Genomic DNA, 21,133 nt, shown 5'->3' on the forward strand with positions numbered 1-21,133 from the left:
TTTTTTTAATATAATATGAGGTAATCTACAGCGAAGGTGATGTTTGCCTATGCATACTGACTGACCTCTCAGAAAACTTCCTAATATTATCGCACCTATACTAGAATATATAAACTGATTTAATAGCAATAGTTGATGTTGATAAATATATATAAAATTGAAAGATGAAACGAACATAAAATAATATATATATTTTAATTCGATAGCGATTAGTGAAATTAATTTATTTAATTATAAAAAATTGTATACTAATAATAATAAATAGTAATAAAAAGTAAAGTAGTAGTAAAAAGTAGCTGTGGATTTCTAAACTTAGAAAAAAAAAAAAGATTAACCTGTTTTTAATTCAGTCAGTGCCTTCTAGAAACTAACCTTCTATCTTAATTTTACTCTTGGATACAATCCAAAGAAAGTAAATTACTTTAATATAGTGAGTCTTTTAATTTGTAAATTAGAAAAGTTGATTTCGAGTACTCTATACTAAAAAAAAATGCTTCTCTATTTTTGGATCATTAATCAATTGATTTATTTTAAAAATAATATTAAAATTTTTAAATACTAAATACTGTTTAAATAATTTTCCATATTGTTGCAGAATTAAGTATTGCATTTTGATTTTATTTAAATAATAATGACTTGAGTTGCCGAGCAGTTATATATAGTTGTTACGTCCTTCGCAACTCTGAGGGTGTTCTTGTTGACTTTGGCCGAGTTGGTTATTTTATTATGTATACCAAAGTGACCACTCTCTCTCTCTCTCTCCAACTGTCAAAACCAAGGTTTAAAGTTATCCGATTAAACTTACCATAGTTATCCTATATAAAGTAATAGATCGTCTATAAAACTGAGATACCTCGTTATTCAAAAAAATCACAATACGAATTTAATACTATTAAAAATAAACATTTTATTCTAAAGACATCTCTTCACTACCATCGTTTTGTAGGATACCTATATATTTTTTTCTGACTTCCAGAATTCTTAAGAGATATCCCTAGAATGGCGCATTACTTATAATTACAAAAAAAATTTAAATAGTAATTGACTGAAAGACAAAAACTTTTACTAAAAACAGTACATCTACAATTTTATACAATTTGTTAGTTTCATTTTTGATAATGATTAGAGATAACTATTAATAAATAAAATTTATAGTTTTTTAAAAAAAAAACAGGGAACATTATGCTGAACAGGACATAGTTCAACGCTCCGAAGTTTTTCATGATTTGGAAATTATAATTTATATATATTTTTTTTAAAAAAGTATAGGTCGTATAATAAAACATAAGTTCATAATTTGTCTTTCTCTAGCTTCGTAATATTTCTAATCTATCTAGGATCATAAAAACTGAAGTTTCAAAAGTTATTTAAGGTAGTATATATATTTTCTTATTACTGTTAATAAAATAATAGATTTTAAACCCATGATAAATAATGAATTATGCGTTAAAACACTACAAAAATATCTAGTCTCAAACACTCTAAAAGCATTTGGAGAAATTAATTAAATTTAAAAAATATTGCAATTTGATAATGATTTTCTGAAATTAGAAAAGAAAAATATGTAAAACTATTAATACTTGAATTAAGTACAATTATTAATTTATCCAAAATAAAATAGTACATTTTATTTAAAAATAGAAAAAAAAAAGCAGAGAATGATGGGATTTTGTCAGCACCAAATTAAAGAAGTAATTTCATTTATAATTGGAATGATTAGTCCTTCAAAGTTTTGGTATTATGGACCTTGTCCATCTGTGTTCTCGGAAATTAATATTGGCAAAAATTCATTTAAATTTTCAACTGCCAAAGTTAATTAGATAATTTATGTTTAACTCATTATTTTTAATTTTTATTCGCTAGGCCATATTATTGGATCCTGTTCCTTGCATTCTAGCAGCGGAGGAAAAATCAAGTCCTAGGGAACTCGGCCGAGCAACTCTTTTCAAAAGTGGTATTTAACGTTGTTTCGGAATAACTTGGAGGGATTGCATGTTTTTATAACTTTTCATTAGTCATTAAAATCTGTAGAGCATATTTTTTATTTTATTCTACCTTAAAAAACAGAAAATGAAGTGAATACGTCTTTTTGCAGATGCAGAATATTAAGGTGAAAAATAATTTTTAAAAAAACTGTATTTCGGAACAAACGCCGCGATACATGTCAGATATTTTTGAATGTTGAATAAAAAAAAATGTTGTTAATCGGCGAATACTTAACCCTTCTCCGATTGTCAATTACGCGAAATTCTATTCCATGATTATGCTGTGCCTGGATGCCATTTAATATATCCTTAAATGAACGTGTTGCTAAAAAATGGTACTGAACAAGATATCGAAGTTAATTGTATCTTTCTTTTAAAATTTTATTATATTTATAATTATAACTTGCATTTCGTTCGGCTTCGGACTTGACTTCTTGCGTTTTCCAGGATTAAATCCTCAAGAGTTGAGGAAGGTACCGTATCTAGGCAGTTCCTCCCCTAAGAAGATCCTCATCCCCTACTTGGTCAATAATGTCTAGCCTGATCCCAGTTTTATCTTCTTGTTTATCTCTCGACGTATCGATCCGCTAGGTTTATCTCTTGTGTGATTGTTGATTTTTCCAACTCCTATATTGGAGGCAGCTGATAACAAATAAATAAACAGTTCAAATAATTATTAAAAAAAATAAATAAAAATTTAAACCCGCAATTAACGTGCATTAGAAAATAGAATAAACGTTTACTTATTTATTTTCTATTTTAATTGATTTGACAACTTTATTCGCACCTCCAGTTTTTTTTTTCTCTTAAAAACAAAACCAGAAGTACACACATACCTCATAACGTTTTAATCCTTTTAAAGATGATTAATGCCACTTTTATAATCATACGCACAATTCAACAAGGAAGGGTTTGGTGTTGGTTAGTAACCAATGGTTACCACTATCTTTCAGCATGTTTAATACGCTTATGCCCAGATTTTTTATAATTTTAGACATTTATTTTATCGTAATGTTGAGGGATTCTGAACTAACATGTATTTTTGAATTGTAATACTTACAAAGTGCGTAACTCTAGTCATATGTCATACTTATCTTGCCCACATGTGCCAGTATTGTTATCAGTAAGTAGTTTTTGTTGTACCATGGTAGCTTAGCTGTTAGCTGTTGTAGTCTGTATTATAAATGTCAGCATTATGCCTCTTCCACTCTTTAGCATATTTTGCACTTGGAACACTCATAAAAACGGTACATACCATGCAGGGAATATGGCTTCTATTGTTTTGTTTTTTTATGATTACAATAAAATATAATAAATTTTATTGTTGTTGTTGCAGACCAGAACCGATCGGGTAGCGCTACAAGATGCCTGGCCGAACCCAAGGCCCCCACGCGACCCCCACAGCTGAGGTCGCCACAGCCGGACCCGGCTGCCCTGCAGCACGCCGCCAAGGGAGCCCAAGCCCTTGCGGTCCTCGTCCACCACCTAGTCTACAATGTAAGCATTAGTTACTAGTACTGGTAGTGGTAGTGGTGGGGGAACTAGTCCTATCAAAAGTGTATTTGGAGTAGTTCGTCAAGTTACTCATGGACCTTATGGGCGTGGCCAGGACATGCCTCCTTTCCAAACAATGCTGGTTAGTCTAATCCTTACTTCTTCTTTTTACACGCCTCTAAGTAGGGAAGAAGTGGACTGGAGGGAACAAGTTCCAACGGAGGTTCAAACGAGGTCTCCAAACCTTCTGGCTGCGCCCATAAGGACCAGGAATAACTTCTCTACCTATACTAGTATGGTTTATACCCGTAAAAATTTAAATTTATAAAAATAATTTACTGCCTTGGTGAATGAAATAAGTTGAATATTGTTGAATTTCACAAAATTATATTCTTCATATATCATAATTCAAACTATAATACCTAAATTTGAAAGTAATTTTTTAGTAGGAATGTAAAATAGTGATAGGTCTTAGAATAAATGTTTTAAAAAAGTAATGGATATGTTTTATATTGATTATTTAGATTATTGTGGAAAATTTAATTCTCTAACGACTTACTTCGATTTTCAGCTCGCAAAAACTGAACATTATTCAAAAATCGTTATTGTATTGACATTGATGATGTTGCGAATAGCCTCACGCTGTTACGATGTAATGGTGGCGTATGTAACAATAAAAATTTTGATTTTATTTGAATAAATTAAATTGTATCCAATTTAAGTCCCTCGAAACACTCTTTATTTCTTTTAAAGTCCAAGGTTTCGGCTACTTCAGCCATTCTCAAGGACAACCTTAAATACAAGTTTACATTCACATTAAAGAAAGTGATAATAAGGTTGAACTGATTTGCAATTAAAAGTTTTAATATTAATGTAAAGAGAGACAAAATAATATAATTTTGAATGAAATTTATGTAAATTTGTATTTAAGATTGAGAATGGCCGAATTAGCCGAAACTTTGGACTGTAAAATAAACAAAGAGTGTTTCGAAACTTAAAATGAATACAATTTAATTTATTTAAACAATAGTAACCAGTCTCACGAAAGTAAAAACACAATTTATATATCAAATTTTAATTTTATTCGAAGTTTCCCAAAAACAATAGTTTACATTCTGCACTAGGGTTGTCCTATAGACTCTCAGTGCAATAGGATTGTTACAAAGTAACCGAAATCTATTTATAGAATAAATTAACCCCCCAAAAAATAAAGTAAATTTAGTCAAATGTGCCACTCACCCTTGAAATTAAATAGTTTTAATGATATTTATATTATGAACATTACTACAAACATTCTTTGTCTCGATTAATTATAAATCGATTATTTATATTTTATTCTAGTTGGATGCTTTTAGTTCACCGCAGCTTAGAAAAGACTTAGAGAAAATCAAATCAAAATGGTTAAGATCTCAGTTGGAATTAGGTAAGTACTAATTTCAGCATATTACTATTGTAAAGTTTCCTATATTTTTAGTAATAAATGTGATATAGATTATTGTAATTAGGATTTTAAAACTTTTAACTAGCCCACAAAAAAAAATTTTGAAAAGTTGTACGGTTTATTTTTTTTAACGCCCTTCAGATTCGAAGTGTCATATTGTTGTGGCGAGTTAACTATAATTAAATTTGGTATGTATTTAAATTAAATTTTATTCGGTTCTAAGTTCATAATCTATATGAAGAAAATTGAACGGAATAAGAAGAGTTCAATGGCCTCATACTAGTTAAATTTCCATTACTTGAGAATAAATTTTGTAAACTCGCCTCTTGTGTTCCCTAGCTCCACATCCCTCGGCCGAAATTTGAATCATTTAAAAGATATTCAAATAATACTAATTTTATTTTGTACAAAATTGCACGTTTTGGAGATTTTTTAAAGTGCTGCATATGTTGAGGTTTTTCCACAGTAAATTGAACGTTTTACTCTCTTGAGCTAAATTTTTATATCATTTCATAAAATTTAATGCTTGAACTATTTTTTCTTGTTATACACATATTCATTTTTGTATGCCAATATTTATTTATTTTATTATTGACAAATTTGAGTAAAGTAACGCATTTATTAACATAAAACAGTCGGTTTCAACCTTAAAAAAAAAAAAAAAAAAATAGTAAACACAAGTGACGAATATTCTTGGAATAGTATTAACTAGTGGTTTTGAGTAACTATGAAAAAACCTCTATCCAGAATAATCTGGTTATAGATAGCTTAAGTTTTTTTTTTTTTGTTTTAACTAAAAATTCCCACTCAACTTCAAGTCCTTTATTCTTACGCCTGACTTTGTTGTGGCTGCTGAGTTTTTCAAACATATATATGTATATATATTATTTTAAATAAAAAACAAATTGGTCTGATCGCTATGAATATTCCTATGCATTTTTAATCAAACTTTTTAAAGCGTTTCTATATTGACTTATCACTAGTTAATTTTTTGTTTAATGTTATATTCGTCGTAAGTAAAGAGACAATTAAAAAGCCAAATTAAAGAACACGCAATGAGAAATTTTAGGGAAAAAAGATATTTTTATTTTTTTTTTTGTTATTAAAAACCTAAAATTGATGTAATTTAAAAAAAATTAATCCCAGCCTTCATAATAGGAATATAAAATCACTAAATACAATTAGTTTCCTCTCGTAGTTCTTCAATTATGGCCAAAATTTTTTAGGTTTTTTAAATTTTTAATGTATGCATGAATGTAGAGAGTATTTAGCGAGTTTAATTTGATTCAAATATGGTTAGGTAAGCTTTCAATATTTTATTATATTATAGATTAAACAATTGAGTTTATGATAATTATAGGATTTGGGTGTTTTATACATGTTTTGAGTATTTAACTGCACAAAAATCGAGTCTCTATTTATAACATTTAAACAACTCAAATTGGAATTAAAACAACTTAACTCGTAATAACTATTAATTTTTTTAGTTAGTTATTTGAATTTATAAAATCTCAATCGTATTGTCATTATTAACACTTGTTACTTTAAAATAACGTTGTATTGATGTAACCTGTTACTTTACAAAAACCGATTTGGTTCAAATTAATCGATATCATTTTAAATTGCTGTAGGTAGCCGGTTATATTTTTAACGTAGTTCCTAGTATTTATTATTCCCATTTCAATATCACTCAATACTGTTGAAAATAAATAAAAATACATACATTATTATTATTATTAAACTAATATACAGAAGAAAGTATGGAAACATATGTACTTTATGAATAAAATGTTTAATTAACTGTTTTCAAATTGCAACATTAGTAACCTTTCTAATGACGACTGTTACCAACCTAACAAGTTTTAGCTACTTTATAATTATATAAAAATTAAATTATAAACTCGGCAATTTAATAAATTTAACTAATTTATTTTATTTTATTAAAATTATTTTACGCGTTGTTTACTAATGTAGATTTTCTTTTCACCTCATAACAATTGTTATAGTGAAAAAAAGTATCGCGAATTACCAATTGGTGATTAGAGTATTTTTTTTTCTATTACCACCGTTTTTGAGTTTCAATGCAGGCATTTGTTTTTTGTATTGATAAGATTTGTTTAATAAAAGTCGTGCCAATGGTTCTAACAGTTCTTGGGAAAAAGATGAACCTAATGTGGTTTCCTTCGTTTCTCTGGTGGCTTTATGAGTTTCTTAAAACTCTGGTCCTCTTCTCTGTCGCTAGAAATGGTATAGACATTATATTAATATCTTCATAAACATCCTTGAATTGTTCCTTCAACTCCTAGTACTTGGTTTAATACTAAATTTCCTTTTTATTTTTTAATGTTATACCGAAATTTTATTGAATGAAAATTAACGTTTCAGAGGAATTAAAAGTAAGCTTCAACCGATTACAAGAAGAATACATCTACGAAAAGTCAGAAAAAGAAAAGGAATTGGAAGATGTTGAGAATAATCATCGTTGTGAAGTTGAAGAAATGCATGACAAATACAAAGAGGAGATGGATAAATGTAAGTTGTAAAAGAAAAATTATTCAATTTTTTGTCAAACTGTTAATTTAATTTGATTTACAAAATATAACCTACTTCTAGGACTAGTCTGTTATAGTAATGTTTTAAAATATTTGTATTATATAACCATTATATATTATATTATTTTATGTGTTAAATTTAAAAAATTTATCTTTTTAAAAAAATTATGTCTGATAAAAATAGTCATAACATTTTACTCTTCATCAAAGTATTTAGTTTTATGAACAATTACTAACAATATATTAGAAAAATTCAGTTTAACAATAATGATTTGAGGTACACTATATCAGTATCAGGATTGGATATGAGCCCATATTTAATATTTTAATCTAAATTTATCTAGTAGTAGACCAATTATCCCCTCATGATCGATAAAAAATTTTTTTTTACTAAAATAGTATATAATAAAATAAATATTTGTATTACATATAAACCCATCTTCCAAAAACTCTTCTCATTTTGAATAATTAATTCTTCTAAATGTGAAGTCAAAAAAATGCATGACAAATGCAAAGAGAAGATGGATAAATGTAAGTTGTAAAAGAAAAATGGTTCAATTTTTTGTCAAACTTAGTTACCTTTCATTTACATGATGTAACCTACTTCTAGGACTGGTCTGTTATAGTACTGTTTTAAAATATTTTTATTATATAATCATTATCTATTATATTATTTTGTGTGTAATTTAAAAAAATTATCTACTAGATAATGTCACTAGATATTAAAAAAAAAATGTAATTAGACTCCACTATTTTGAAATAAGATGTGTAAGGTATAGAATTCAAAAATCAGCCAAATTCACTGTCAAATTTTTATTTTGAATATTAACCGTTTTATTACTACATCACGAGCTAAAGAATTTTTTCCAAAAACCATTAAATAATATGATATTTAACTGTTTTGAGAAGAAACTCTTTTACTTTTTGATAATTAGAATCAAAACTGTTATTTTAAAATAAAATTAAAAATTTTATTGCTCGGTTTTGGAATTTTACCATTCATATGATATTTATAATTTAATATAATTAATTATCAAAGAAAATTTTTGAAAATGACTCCAGATGGCCTTCCAATCCTAATGATGGAAACATTTCAATAATATAATAAAAAAAAAAATTTGATGAATAGTCCAAAATTTACTAAAAATTCATGTAGATTAGCATGCTAACCTGTTTAATTTATGCCTAAAGATATCTTATTAAACATAAAATTTTTAATTAATTTAGAAATGTATATGTATTTTTAAAATTATTGATCAATAATTTCTCATATTTTAGCTGTTTATTCTGAAATGAGAAAAAAATTATACATATTTTTGTTTTTTCTAGTAACGAGAAGTTTCGAACAATCGATGAACGAATTGCAAAGGAAATTCGAACTAAAGGTATTCTGAAATCATTATTTTATTTATATTTTATTATTAAGTAAGGTAAGTAGAGGTAAGTGCATTTTTGGTGCACAAGCATAATAGATTTATTTATTTTTAATAATTACAGTCTTCTTATCAACTGTAATGGAAGACAGCAAAACCAGGCAAGTGTGATCCCTTTAAATGGCACGCCATTAGAAAAGTCTGACACTTATTGAACATTTTACATCTTGAATGTTATCTTGAGTGTTATATTGAATATATATGTTACATCTTCTTCATCTGTTCTCCAATTTTTTTTGTGATAAGTTGATGATATTAATAGTTGCAATATTTTGAGAAACTGTTCTTTGAATGTGAATAATAAACATCAAGTTAATGTTGATAGAGTTCCTCTGAAACCTGCCAAAATTAATACAAGATGAAAGCCACAGCTCATTTTAAAATAATTTTTATTTTGAAATTTTAAAAAATATTTTCAGATGGATTATATCCCAATAGTGATCTAGGATAAAAATGATGCTGAATTTTATATTTAAAAAAAAAATAAAAAAAGGAGGGACATCTTTCTCCAAAAACCGATGGAATTAAGCTATACCAACTTCAATGTTTTTTCTAATATTCTTTATTTCAACCAAAATAACGATAAAAGTAACAATAAAATATTTGTATATTATTTTTGGTATTTTATTCACTGGTTGCCAAAAAGAGTGTTTAAAAAAAGAGGATTTTATTAAACTTTTTGCTATCCGACATTTTGCTGGAATATTGATGGGCAATATAAAAGCAAAATGAAGTTTCATTTTTTCAATATATAATAGTAATAATGTTGTTTCTTAATTTCTCTTAACATTAATTTTCTTATTCTAATTTAATGTTTGAATGATTTCTGTCTCTAGGAAAAGAGGTTATCAAAGGATCTTGAGAAACAGTTGGTACATGCAGAAGAAGCTCACATTAGCGAGAAAGTAGCATTGCAGGAAAGGTGTAAAAAATTAGAGGAATTAGAAGGAAAAGTAAAAACTTATGAAGAAGCCCAAAGGTACTTTGAAGTGAGGGAAGCTGAGCTTCTTCAGCAAGTTGAAGACATGCGAGGTCGCTATGAAAACCTTAAAGAAGGTATGCAGATTTCTGCACAGAATGCTGAAACAAAAGCTAAGGTATGTTTGATTATATATTAATGCCATTTAATTCTCATTATTTTGATTGTGATAAAACTCAGTTAGTAATAAATGATAAATTTTTAGCTTTCCAAGAGGACATCAAGCTGCAGCTCACTTCAAGCTGAGGTGGACTCACTGCAGTGTGTACTTGAGCTTAGGTCCACGGAGCTCCAAGAGCTAAGGAGGCAATGCCAGGTCTGGAAGAGAGATGCCGAGCAACTTCCTGCTGTGGTTCAGAGGGTATCTACGCTCACTGCGAGGGTAGCTGATCTTCAAGCCCAGATTGCAAGGAAGGAAGAGATTGAAAAGTAAGTGTTCGACTATTTATGCTTAGTGATTTATTTATTATTTGAGAAATAAAAAGTATTTGAACAGAACATTTGAGCTTTCCATAAACAAAAAAATTATAATAACAATATTTAGACATGATAATAATAGTTTATAACCTATGAACAGTTATTCTAATAAAAAAAGTTGTATTTAAACTCATGTCTAGCAAAAATTAAAGATATCTTGAATTTTCAGGCAGCTGCAGCAAGAAAAACAGATACTTTCTGATACGATTGCCAAGGAATCTACTCAGAAGAAGAGGATATCTTTGCAGAATGAAGAACTACAATGGAAGTTAAAACAAAACAGCCTTGTGTTTAACGCTCTCGCTGGAATTTCAAGTAAATAAAATATATCATGCTATTCAAAAAGGCAGTCCTTATTTTGTTTATAATCAGTAACCACGTAAAATTCGGAACCTATCTTCACAAAGTTTTTACTGTATCATCTTTATAGTCCTCAGAAGATTTCGCTATAGGAAAATCTACTGATAAATACTGCTAATTTTAGGCTTTATAACATCCATCATTCTGTAAAATAACAATACAAGTCCATACCTGTTGAAACGCAGGTGCATTACAATAACTTAATTTTGTTAATTGGTCAAATTTTTCTATGCATTGCCATTATTACATTACCAATACACAATTCTTATGAAGGAAGAGCATAGTGACAAAAAAACTGGAAATCGTTACAATCAAATCATTCGATACTAAGAAACAACAAAACTCAAAAATATTAGAATTATAACTTACTCAGAAGTCTTGAAAATTTATTTTGCAATAAATTTTTGAACATTGTGAGGATGGGCCAGGGACAGCGAACAACAACAGTTTAAAATTGTGAAACCCCTTATATTTTTATGATATTACTATCCATGTTATTAATTGTGAATTTTTTTCATGTTTTGATTCAATTTAATTTTTTTTTGCTTGTAGGTCCAAGTTCAATCAAAAACCAAAAAACACCAAACAGAACTTCAAAGTCTAGATCTAACAGGTCCTCTTATGAGTTGAACAAAACAGCCAGTGAGGCGGATATCAACCTTAGCAGGTAATATCTTGTTTCAAATTGTAATTTTTTTTTTTTTTAATGTTATTTAATGGTACATGATAAAAATTACTAAAGAACATAGAGGTATTTTTTTAGGTCAATTGAAATTTAAGTTTGTTTACATAGCAATTAGAACTGATGCTACCTTTTCTCGGATTGAGGCTTCTGTTGGTGATTTATGATTACTTCCCTCTCTGTGGTTGAGAATGCATAATTTGATCCTGAATTCTTTAGCTTCTATAAACATCATGTCCGGCCCTCTAAAACTGTCAATTTGGTCTTTTTTGTTATTCCAAATTTTTGTAAAGCTTTTCCAGTGGTTCTTTGTATTCTACCTTATTTTTTTTTATTTTCTTTTAGGTTTATTTATTTTTCTTTGCTAGAAGTGATAGCTCTAGCTTACATTTCTTAGAATAACAAAGTCATTATAGAAAGCAATTATTTTTTCTCTTTTTTTCTTGTTTCTTTTTTCTTTACTAATTGGTTTAGATTCATTATTAGTTTCCATAGTACTTGTTCTTTTATATTCACATTTTACAGTCATCCCATTTGTACTGTAAGCAAAAGTATACTGATGTGATGAAGATAAGGACGAGCTTCATCATTTAATTGGACTTGTGCCATTCTTCTGTAAATACTCGCGAGTATTAATTCTACTAGACTTTGTTTAGCTTAAAACACTAATTTCATGAGTGTTAGTCCTCTGTTGTGCCCCTATTTGTGTACATAAATATCTTGGTTTAATATTTATCTTTTCTGGTTTAGGTTCAAGTTAGGACAACAATGCTGATCAAGTTCTCTATTTAAGTAATTAACAAAATAATATATGTTATATTTTGTGCTTATTTGAAACTATTCTAAATCTCTTAATTGTAAGAATTTTTTTTTATTATGCTGACTTTTCTCGTTTCAGACTAAGCATGTGCGAAAAATCACCACCAGGCTCACCTACTGTGAAATCAGTCATTGAGAAGACAGATTCTGTATCTTGGGTCCTGGACATGGAAGAACCTCCTGAGTGCGTGGCTTCTAGAATACTAAGGAAGGCTCTAAGGTCCAGGAGTATTGGATCGCCTAACACGCCCCACCTCGGTACATCTCCACTTAAGGTGAGAAGAGACACCATTTAAAAAGAAGTAGTGTTATTTTTGAGGTTCAGATTGAATAATAGTTAGTTATAGAATCGGTCATGATATTTAGTGGGATTTGTTTCACCATTCCCAGTAACCATCTATTTCACAATTTTTGTTGTTTTTTAACTTGCCTCTTGGTTAAAAATTAATTATCTCCTGTTAAATAGCACTATTGTGTTTTTGAACCTAAAATCAAGATTAAACATAAGACATGTTTACTGTGGCACCCAATTTGATTTCATTCATATGTTAATTTTTTTTTGTGGAGGGGGGCTAAGGTGTAAACAAAGTTTGTATAATTTCATATAAAAAAAAATTGATGATTTATTCACTCGCCCATGAAGTGTCCTCCTAAACATATAGTAGGCCACCATTTTATCAATCATTGTTATGAAGATATAATCTTTCAAAATACCATTTAAAAAATTTATAAAAATCTATTTAATGTGAATTTTTTATGAATTCAATAACCAGGGCTCTTACCTCAAGCTTTTAACAAGCCATAAAAAGGTACCCATCCCAGTTATTTTTAACTGTTAGTTTAAAATTTTTGAAATGTTAGTTATTAGAAAACTAAAATAAAAATACCAATTAAGAATAACATATGTTTGGATGTTGATCATCAGTCAGTAATATCCACAAAAAAATACTTATTAATAACAGTAAAGAAAAAATAATTTATCAATATATACATGAACTTTTTAACATGATAGAATTTGTCTAACTTGAGATTGCCAGGTAGATTGTTGGGAGAAAGAAGATTGTTGACTATCAGACTTTTTTCCTCTTTATTACCTCCACTCATGCTCCTTTCAATTTTTATATTTTAAATGTTTACTAATAAGAATTCAAATAAAAAAATACTTTTAAAAAAAACTTACTAGGAGTAAGGAAATTATAAAAATTCAAAAAAATGAAAATGATATTCATCCCAGGACAAGATTGTTTTAGTTTAAGGTATTAGAGAAAGAAAAAGACTAGATGATTTCCTTTTCCCTACTGGCAAACTCTACTTATTTAGACTTTTCTCATCTATGTTTTGCCTTATGTTTCATAATGCCTATTACTATCGTGATGTTATAGATTCTCTCAATTGTGTCTTTTCAGTATTGAATTTAAAATGTTTTTTGTATTGTTTAAATTGACTACCATCCATTTTGTACCAGTGTCTTGTCTGTTCCATGACTTTTACGAATGTCATACCTTCAATGCCATACAAACATAATTAAATAAAAACATTTTCATGATTTTAACTTATATTAAAAATTATTTTTAATCACTACCTTTCAAATTAAACTATTATTTATTTGTTCATAATGACGAGTTCTTAATTTATATTTTAAGCAAAAATGAGTTTTTGTAAAATAAAATTCTTTTGAAATCCATGTTCTCATTAATTATGTTAGTACTGCATTGATATGTTTCATTACTTAAAATATCTTGTGCATTTTTTATTATTTTTATCTCTTGCATACTTGTTTATATTATGTGTATTTTATTTATTTTCCTTGTTACATTTCTAATCCAATAGCTGTTTATCTTTTACTAACCCATTTTTTCTCTCTCATTACCAAACAGTAATAAGCTAATTTCTGTTTCTACTCTTTTAAATGAATGCTATGTTACTTAATGCAAGGCATTTGTTCTGCATGTTTCATGTTTTGTCCAGTAGTAATAAGTATTAATCGTTCAACTGTGAAAAAGTATAAAATACCTAAAACAAAAAAATATATAATTCATACACGGAATACTGAACATAAACAAAACATATATCTGCTAAGAAATTACAAAAAACAACTTTTTTGGTCCATTAGATATTATAATGGTTTGTTTTTATTATAATTATTAAAAATAATCATGTATCTTTTACAAAAATGATTTTATTAATAAGATTAACAAATATTGAAATGCAGTAGACCCTCGTTATAACAACACAGGACCATAGACACAGCACAGTTTGTCCTTAGTTATTAAATATGTTAATCGCATATAATAGTTTTTAACATAACTGCACACTTAATTATAAAAACATTTAAAGATACTTAGTCTTCTAAATTTAAAAAGCAAGTTACCACCTAATTCACTCTCGATGTGCAGGTTTTCAGTGATGAAATGTTACATGACAGGATAAAGGATGTTCTGATTTCTTAACAAAATCGTCTGCGGAAACCTATTCAGAGTATCCTACATCCTCACAGAAGTTCCTTTTTTAAATATTTTGTGCTATGAAAATTCAAGCAATTTTTGTTTGAATTTGAAGAGAACTACCAATATGCTGCCTTATTTTATTTTCTTAGACGACAGAAAATAAATCAATAAAAGCTTTTATTATATACATATTTGATTGTGTTTCTATTAGATAACAATCCGCAGTTTTCTTCCCTCACTATATACTGAGTACTTCATGGTTGGTTTCATGTATGCCTGTGTTATAACTAAGGTCGACTGTATGTATTATGGAAAAAAAGATAAATTAGTTTTTAAATGTTAAAGGTTTTTTTTGTGATTCTAAATCATGTTAAGTTTGTATTAGAAACCAATGTTTATAACAGTGTTTAATTCTTTTTGTATGGTCATTAATCTATTTCTTTGTAGGTACTTTTTATTACATAAAGTCTTAAAAAATCAAATTTTAAGTTCAAGTAGCAGTCATTTTCAATATTTTCAAATTCATTTAGTGTAAAATTCAGTATATATTAATAAAAAGAGAGGTGTGTGTCTGTATATTTCACTATCCAGCCATTACTATTCAGCTAAGTCATGCACTAACTAGGTGTTTGTGAGTAGTCTGAGAGATATCGGAATAGAGACCGGTTGGTCTAGAAAATGTTTATATTTAAACCAATTAATGGATCTTTACGTAATAATCAAACTAAACTCATCTCATAATAAAGGTAGTGCTGGAATAAAGTTAACCCAGATATAATTTATTCTGAGGCTCTACTTCTAGTCTTGGAAAAGTATATCCAAGACTATAATTCTTGGCCCTTTATTATGATGAGTGTTATAAACTATGTTTCTTTTCTTATCATTATAAACAGCATTTCTTTTCTTTTTAAAGATTGTGTAAATTATAAAAAATCATTTAAAAAATAAATATATTTTATCTGACTTATGATGCATGATCTATCATCAAATTAACAATGTCTCATACAGTTATTATCATAAAAATTTAGCTTTGAACATTAGAATTTTTTTGATCAATTGAGTATTTGGAATTTTGTTAATACGTCGAATTTACATAAAAACCAAAAAGTAATTGATGTGATCATTATGTGTTGTAGATTTATTTTGAATATTTTTGAAGTTATATTTTTTCTTTAACTCATAACAAAATTCCTTTAAACTTAAAAATTTTAATTTTCTCTTTATCAAATATTTTTTTATAAAAAGGAATAGTACATTTTATATATAGTTGGACTATAATTGACTTTTATTTTATTTATTTAATTTTTTTTTTTAGAATGTTTTATTAACTGGAATTAAATTAACAATTTAATTCATTATTGCATGATTATAAGAAATCTTTTATATTCATGGAATGTATCAATTTTAAATTTTCTTTTATTCTTTTGTAAATACAAAGCATGTTTAAAACATTTTATAATTAATACAATAGACTTCCTTATTTATTAAAGTATTTCTTTTTAGAACTACGTTGTGGAAAATATTTTAAAACATTTTAAATAATGTTACCTGAATTTTTGCTACATATCAATTTTTGAATAAGTAAATCCTTTTTTTTTTAAAAAAATTGAGACTGTTTTTATTTACTGGCTCCGTTTAATTGGTACATTGTATAATAATGACATTATTGCTAAAGAATAGAATCAAAATAGACTACTAAATAACATAAAATTGCTGCTTTACCAGGACGGAACATCACTAATTTGGAATATCTTAAACTCTCTTACTAACCAAACTTGTAAAATTTTCATTTGTTTTAGTACTATGTTAAAAATTTTAAAGCCTTTTTACTCTACCTGTTTTGGTTGAGTAATAAGGTTTGGCCGTTTGCATTTATTTTATTTATACGTTTTTAGCTTCTAATTTATAGCAAATATGATTCTGTAGCTTAAGCTTATATTATATAGCTTAAGTATCCTAACTGAAAATATGAATTAAGGATCACAAAACAAGAAATAAATTCTCCATGAATGTATATAAATTAACACTTTGTTTAGGAGATATTTTCATTTAAAGATTTTCACTGTCATGAATTATTTGACAAAATGAATTAATTAATATGAGTTCCAACTACTTTATTAACATTATCATAAATGTAAATAGTAACATTCATATTAAAATGTTATTCAAAGTGATTACCATAAGTATTAAAATAGACTTGGCATAATTCTTCCACAGCAGAAGTAACCGAATGGCATTAGATATGTGTTACTGCTACCTCCACTGGACCTGAAACCATTGCATTTTTTCATTTGGGGTGACATTAAACAAAAACTCTATGCAAATCAGGTCAATTACTGTAATTATTTACAATGAAGGATAATTAAAAATTTTGAAACAATAACACATATCCATTGCCGTTCAGCCATTGCTTCTGATGATGATGATGAGAAAGATGCTTAGCCTGTCTCAATATTCAAGGTAATCTCTTTAGACAATATTTAATACGAATAATAACATTTACTTTCTATAAATGTTTGAGGTTAAAAAGCTTCCAAAGATGAATATAAACTATTTTATATTTTTCTTAATAGTTGTACAACGTTTCGGGACAATTATCCCATACACACGCACCTTAATCCTACAATGTAAAACTGCAATTAATTTTTGCAAATTGAAAATTTCTAAAAATTAATTTATCAAACCTCCTAAAAGAAAATCCAGAATAATATTTACATTTGATTAGTAAAATAGTTAGAACACATATCAATTTATTTATTATAACCTAAATAAGTCATAACTATGAAAACGTTTAGATATGAAAATCTTTTAGCAAAGTGTTAACAGACAAGGAATTTTTTTCATGTTTTGAGATCCTTAATTCATGTTTCCAGTTAGGACACAATCCTAAAACACCTTATATATTAAAAAATAAATCTACGTAAATACATTTTTGGAAATCAAGATATTTTCTGACCCAAGATAACTCGCTCAAGCAGTATCAACAATATTCAGCATCCCAGTGTTATTAGCTCTGTTAATATGAAGTATAAAATTATTTTATATTCTTCTTCTTGTGGGCTTGATATATTATGAAAAATATCATTTGTGTTCATGATCATCAATTTTTATATATTTGAGAAGGAAATAATAATTGAAGGAAGTCTATATTGATTATTGAAGCAGTTTAATAGAAGAAAAGTTAAAGGTCATATATATTTTGTAGAAGATAAACACATATTATCGGTGGTCTGTACATAAGGTGAATACAACAATTTTCAGGAGAATATATTTTGTACATTACCAGGTCTGAAAAATTATTTTTGAATGAAAAATGTATGGTTATGTTTTTGAGAACCTGATAATGTTCAGATTTTATTTCATATAGTTAAAATAATAATAAAAAGGTGAAATTCTGAAATTAACTGTTTGTTGAATTCACTCTTTTTACAGAATATTGACAATATGTCAACTATTTTTTTATAGACAAAAGTACATAGAGAATATTTATAGAGAAACATAGGATATTTGAGTTATTAAAATGTTGATTTATAATTTCTTTTATAATAATTAGTTGAGCAATTTTATATGGCTTATAGCACTTCTATTTAACTCCTTCATTTTTTAAAATAATTCTTAGTGCATTTTTTACCTTTAAAAAAACAAATATAATTTTTCTTTTCTTTTTGTCAAGTAGAAAAACTTGCATGGTTCACTTTCTAAATCCATAGATTAAATGTCAGCTGGAACAGCATCTATTTGGCCTGTGAAGAAGCTTCCTCTGTTACTTTTCAACTTCTAAATTGTTTTTTCTTGTAAGTTTTCCGTTCTAGTTCCTTCTTTTCATTTTTTTTTTTTTTATTTCTTTTTTATTTATATAAATTAAACATAATACCAATGTATTTAAATTATTTTATCAATGTTTGGACAGGTTTCATGGGAAGCACAAGCAGAAGCCGAGAACATCACTGAAGAAGTTATCATGGTGAAGGGAATCGGTGGAAGCGAAGTTCTCGAGCTCCTGTCCGTAGACGATAGCGAGATATTCATTGATGACCTACCTAAGAGGATAAAGTCGGAGGAGGAAGCGGAGATGCTGCGCAGGGTAGGAGAGATGACGGAGCGCCCGCTGCCTAAGGACTCCGCTGGGGAAGCAATGATATCTGGTGAGGCTTCCGACGACGAGGCACCTTCAGAGTCAGAGGAAGACACCACCAGCTCAGGCCTCTCGGAAGACAATGGGACTCGCCTCTTCAGGCTCAACGGTGCCTCCGACTCGGGCAGCCTCAACATGAGCTGGTCTGAGGAAGTGGACATCCTACCGTCTGAGGGATAGGTGCTTCGATGACGACAACTTGGGCCTAAAGTTGCCAACTCAATATAAATAAATATTTTTAAATCAATATGTTATTCTGTAGCTTTGGTATCCTGCCAGTGTGAAAGCAATGTGTTAAAAATTTAGTTGAAGTTTATGCCAAATGTTTTGGGTTAAATAGTACACTTGAGATAATTATCAATTACGATTTGTAAAATTGTTGTATCTAGTCTACTTCTTGCTATTCTTTTGTATATAGTGCTGTTTTAATATTAATATATAATTGTTTTATTATTATTTTAAATGTTGTTTTTGGGATATATTTGTGAATATGTGAGCATTTTATATAAAAACTGGAAGTTGGTTCTATGTCGGCTGTGGTTTGTGCAGAGCGCTTAAGCTCTTCTGAACTGTGTAATTTCTTTATTTGAATTGTTTTATTGTTATTTTTTAAGCAATAATCAAATGATTGTCACATTCAGAAATGTGTTCTTAATATATTTTTTTTATTGCACTAATTATTACATTTATAACGAGTTTAATTTTTTAATGTTTTACACAAAAAATATAACTTTCCTGTTAAGGAACTTGAGCCATAATAGCATTATTGAACGATACTTTAAGATGTATTGGCCATGGTTTATTTTATTATATATACAATTTTAAGATTACAATGGCATTTGTAATTGTGATTTTTTTTTTTTTTTCCAAAAATATTGTTTTGTGATTAGATATTTTAGATCCATTATTAGTAAACGATGATAATGTATATTTTGTTATTTTACTGTAGAAATTATTAACTGGTTCATATGGCTCCAGTCACATATTATATATACTCTGTAACTATCAAAATCTACTATCGACCTTTGTAGTTAAATTTAAGACAATTGTTTAAAAAAAAATTATTTAAAAATAAATATATTCATTGTTGTATTTATCTCAATTATCAAATAAAGATGATATTTATGAGCAAGAATTTAAAATAACCCATTTGTTATTGTTTCATAATTTAATTTAGTTTATCACTACTACTTAATGATATCTATTAATTCATCTAATTTCATTATTTTCTATTTTTGTTTTATTGTGATGACACTATCTTAGTTCATTAATAATTATCATACAATACTAGCTAAGCTTATAGAAGTAAAGAACTTCTGCAGACGTGTGATTTTCATTAAATTTCATTTTCGTTGGAAGTATTTACGATAACAAGTTTGCAACCAAGTAGAGCTTTGTATCTTTTCAAATATATGCTGGTAATAAATTAAAATTAAGATAATTCTAATTAGAGAATCTTTTTCAATAAAGCAATCTGGTTTTGTTAGATAATCTTTTGAAATTTTTATTAAAAAAAAAAAAAAAAAAAAATGAAGCCTAGGAAAATAAAATAATAATCATTAAAAGACAAAATTAAAATTATATTTCTCCTTATTGTAATAACTACATTACTCTACTTCTTGTGGTGAATTAAACATAAAATTGTCAATGTAAAATAGGCTGGGTTTTTGTTGTTATTGGTTGTCGATTTATTCAAAACTTTCCAAAACACTTATTGATAGGCACATTTATTATTATTGAGCAAGGTATGCCACAATTGTTATTGTTCTACCAATCAATTAGAATTAATAAGACTAAATTCTGAAAGATGGGGGACTTAACCTCTTTTTTAGGTATGGTTTAGCAGAAATGACAAAGAGCTCCAATAACTATTTCAAAGGAGAATACTTGGTGTAACCAAAAAACAGGTAAAAATAAAATTGGGTAATTTTAATACTTCAACATAAAAGAATTTCACAGGAACAAAAATTAATCATCTAACAATATGTTATTTATTTGTAACAAGTTCAATTCTCTACTAAAAATATGTAGAATTTTTTTGTAGTTTCAGACTTATTTCCAGACTATATTAATTTTCTAAACCAAGTAATTGACATAAAATAAAAACTCAGTGTTTAGAGATTTGAATATTTTTTTAATAAACTAATAGTTCCTTGCTAGGGATGAATATTTAACAATGAATATCAGGAAAATCAGTTTCAATAATTACCCACTGAGCATTAAAAATTTTAGGTTCATATTACAGGCAAAATACTATTTGAGAAATAAAAATTATACCAAGTGGTAAAATTACAATTTTACATAAACAAAAATAGATAAGGGGTTATCA

The 21,133-nt window shown here is 27.7% G+C and overlaps 1 protein-coding gene across 10 annotated transcripts in view; it reads left to right on the forward strand.

Moving 5' to 3' along the window:
* LOC106682909 (CAP-Gly domain-containing linker protein 1) overlaps positions 1–19,949 on the forward strand; it is a 457,329-nt gene extending 437,380 nt beyond the window's left edge. For 7 of the 10 annotated variants that reach the window (XM_067049830.1, XM_067049832.1, XM_067049831.1 and 4 more), the window contains 10 exons: positions 3,322–3,482; positions 4,821–4,902; positions 7,306–7,452; positions 8,802–8,857; positions 9,742–10,002; positions 10,090–10,313; positions 10,531–10,676; positions 11,274–11,388; positions 12,302–12,497; positions 18,580–19,949. In XM_067049830.1, the coding sequence (XP_066905931.1) occupies positions 3,322–3,482; positions 4,821–4,902; positions 7,306–7,452; positions 8,802–8,857; positions 9,742–10,002; positions 10,090–10,313; positions 10,531–10,676; positions 11,274–11,388; positions 12,302–12,497; positions 18,580–18,984 (1,793 nt within the window). In that variant the 3' untranslated portion in view covers positions 18,985–19,949. Of the gene's footprint in view, positions 1–3,321; positions 3,483–4,820; positions 4,903–7,305; positions 7,453–8,801; positions 8,858–9,741; positions 10,003–10,089; positions 10,314–10,530; positions 10,677–11,273; positions 11,389–12,301; positions 12,498–14,618; positions 14,861–18,345; positions 18,464–18,579 lie in introns of those variants that run through there. The other 3 variants (XR_010844045.1, XM_067049834.1, XM_067049833.1) reach the window with 3 other exon arrangements.
* The last annotated feature ends 1,184 nt before the right edge of the window (positions 19,950–21,133 follow it).

Source organism: Halyomorpha halys, unplaced genomic scaffold (assembly GCF_000696795.3).
Source record: "Halyomorpha halys isolate HHAL.00 unplaced genomic scaffold, Hhal_1.1 Scaffold450.1, whole genome shotgun sequence".
Classification (NCBI taxonomy): Eukaryota; Metazoa; Arthropoda; class Insecta; order Hemiptera; family Pentatomidae; genus Halyomorpha; species Halyomorpha halys.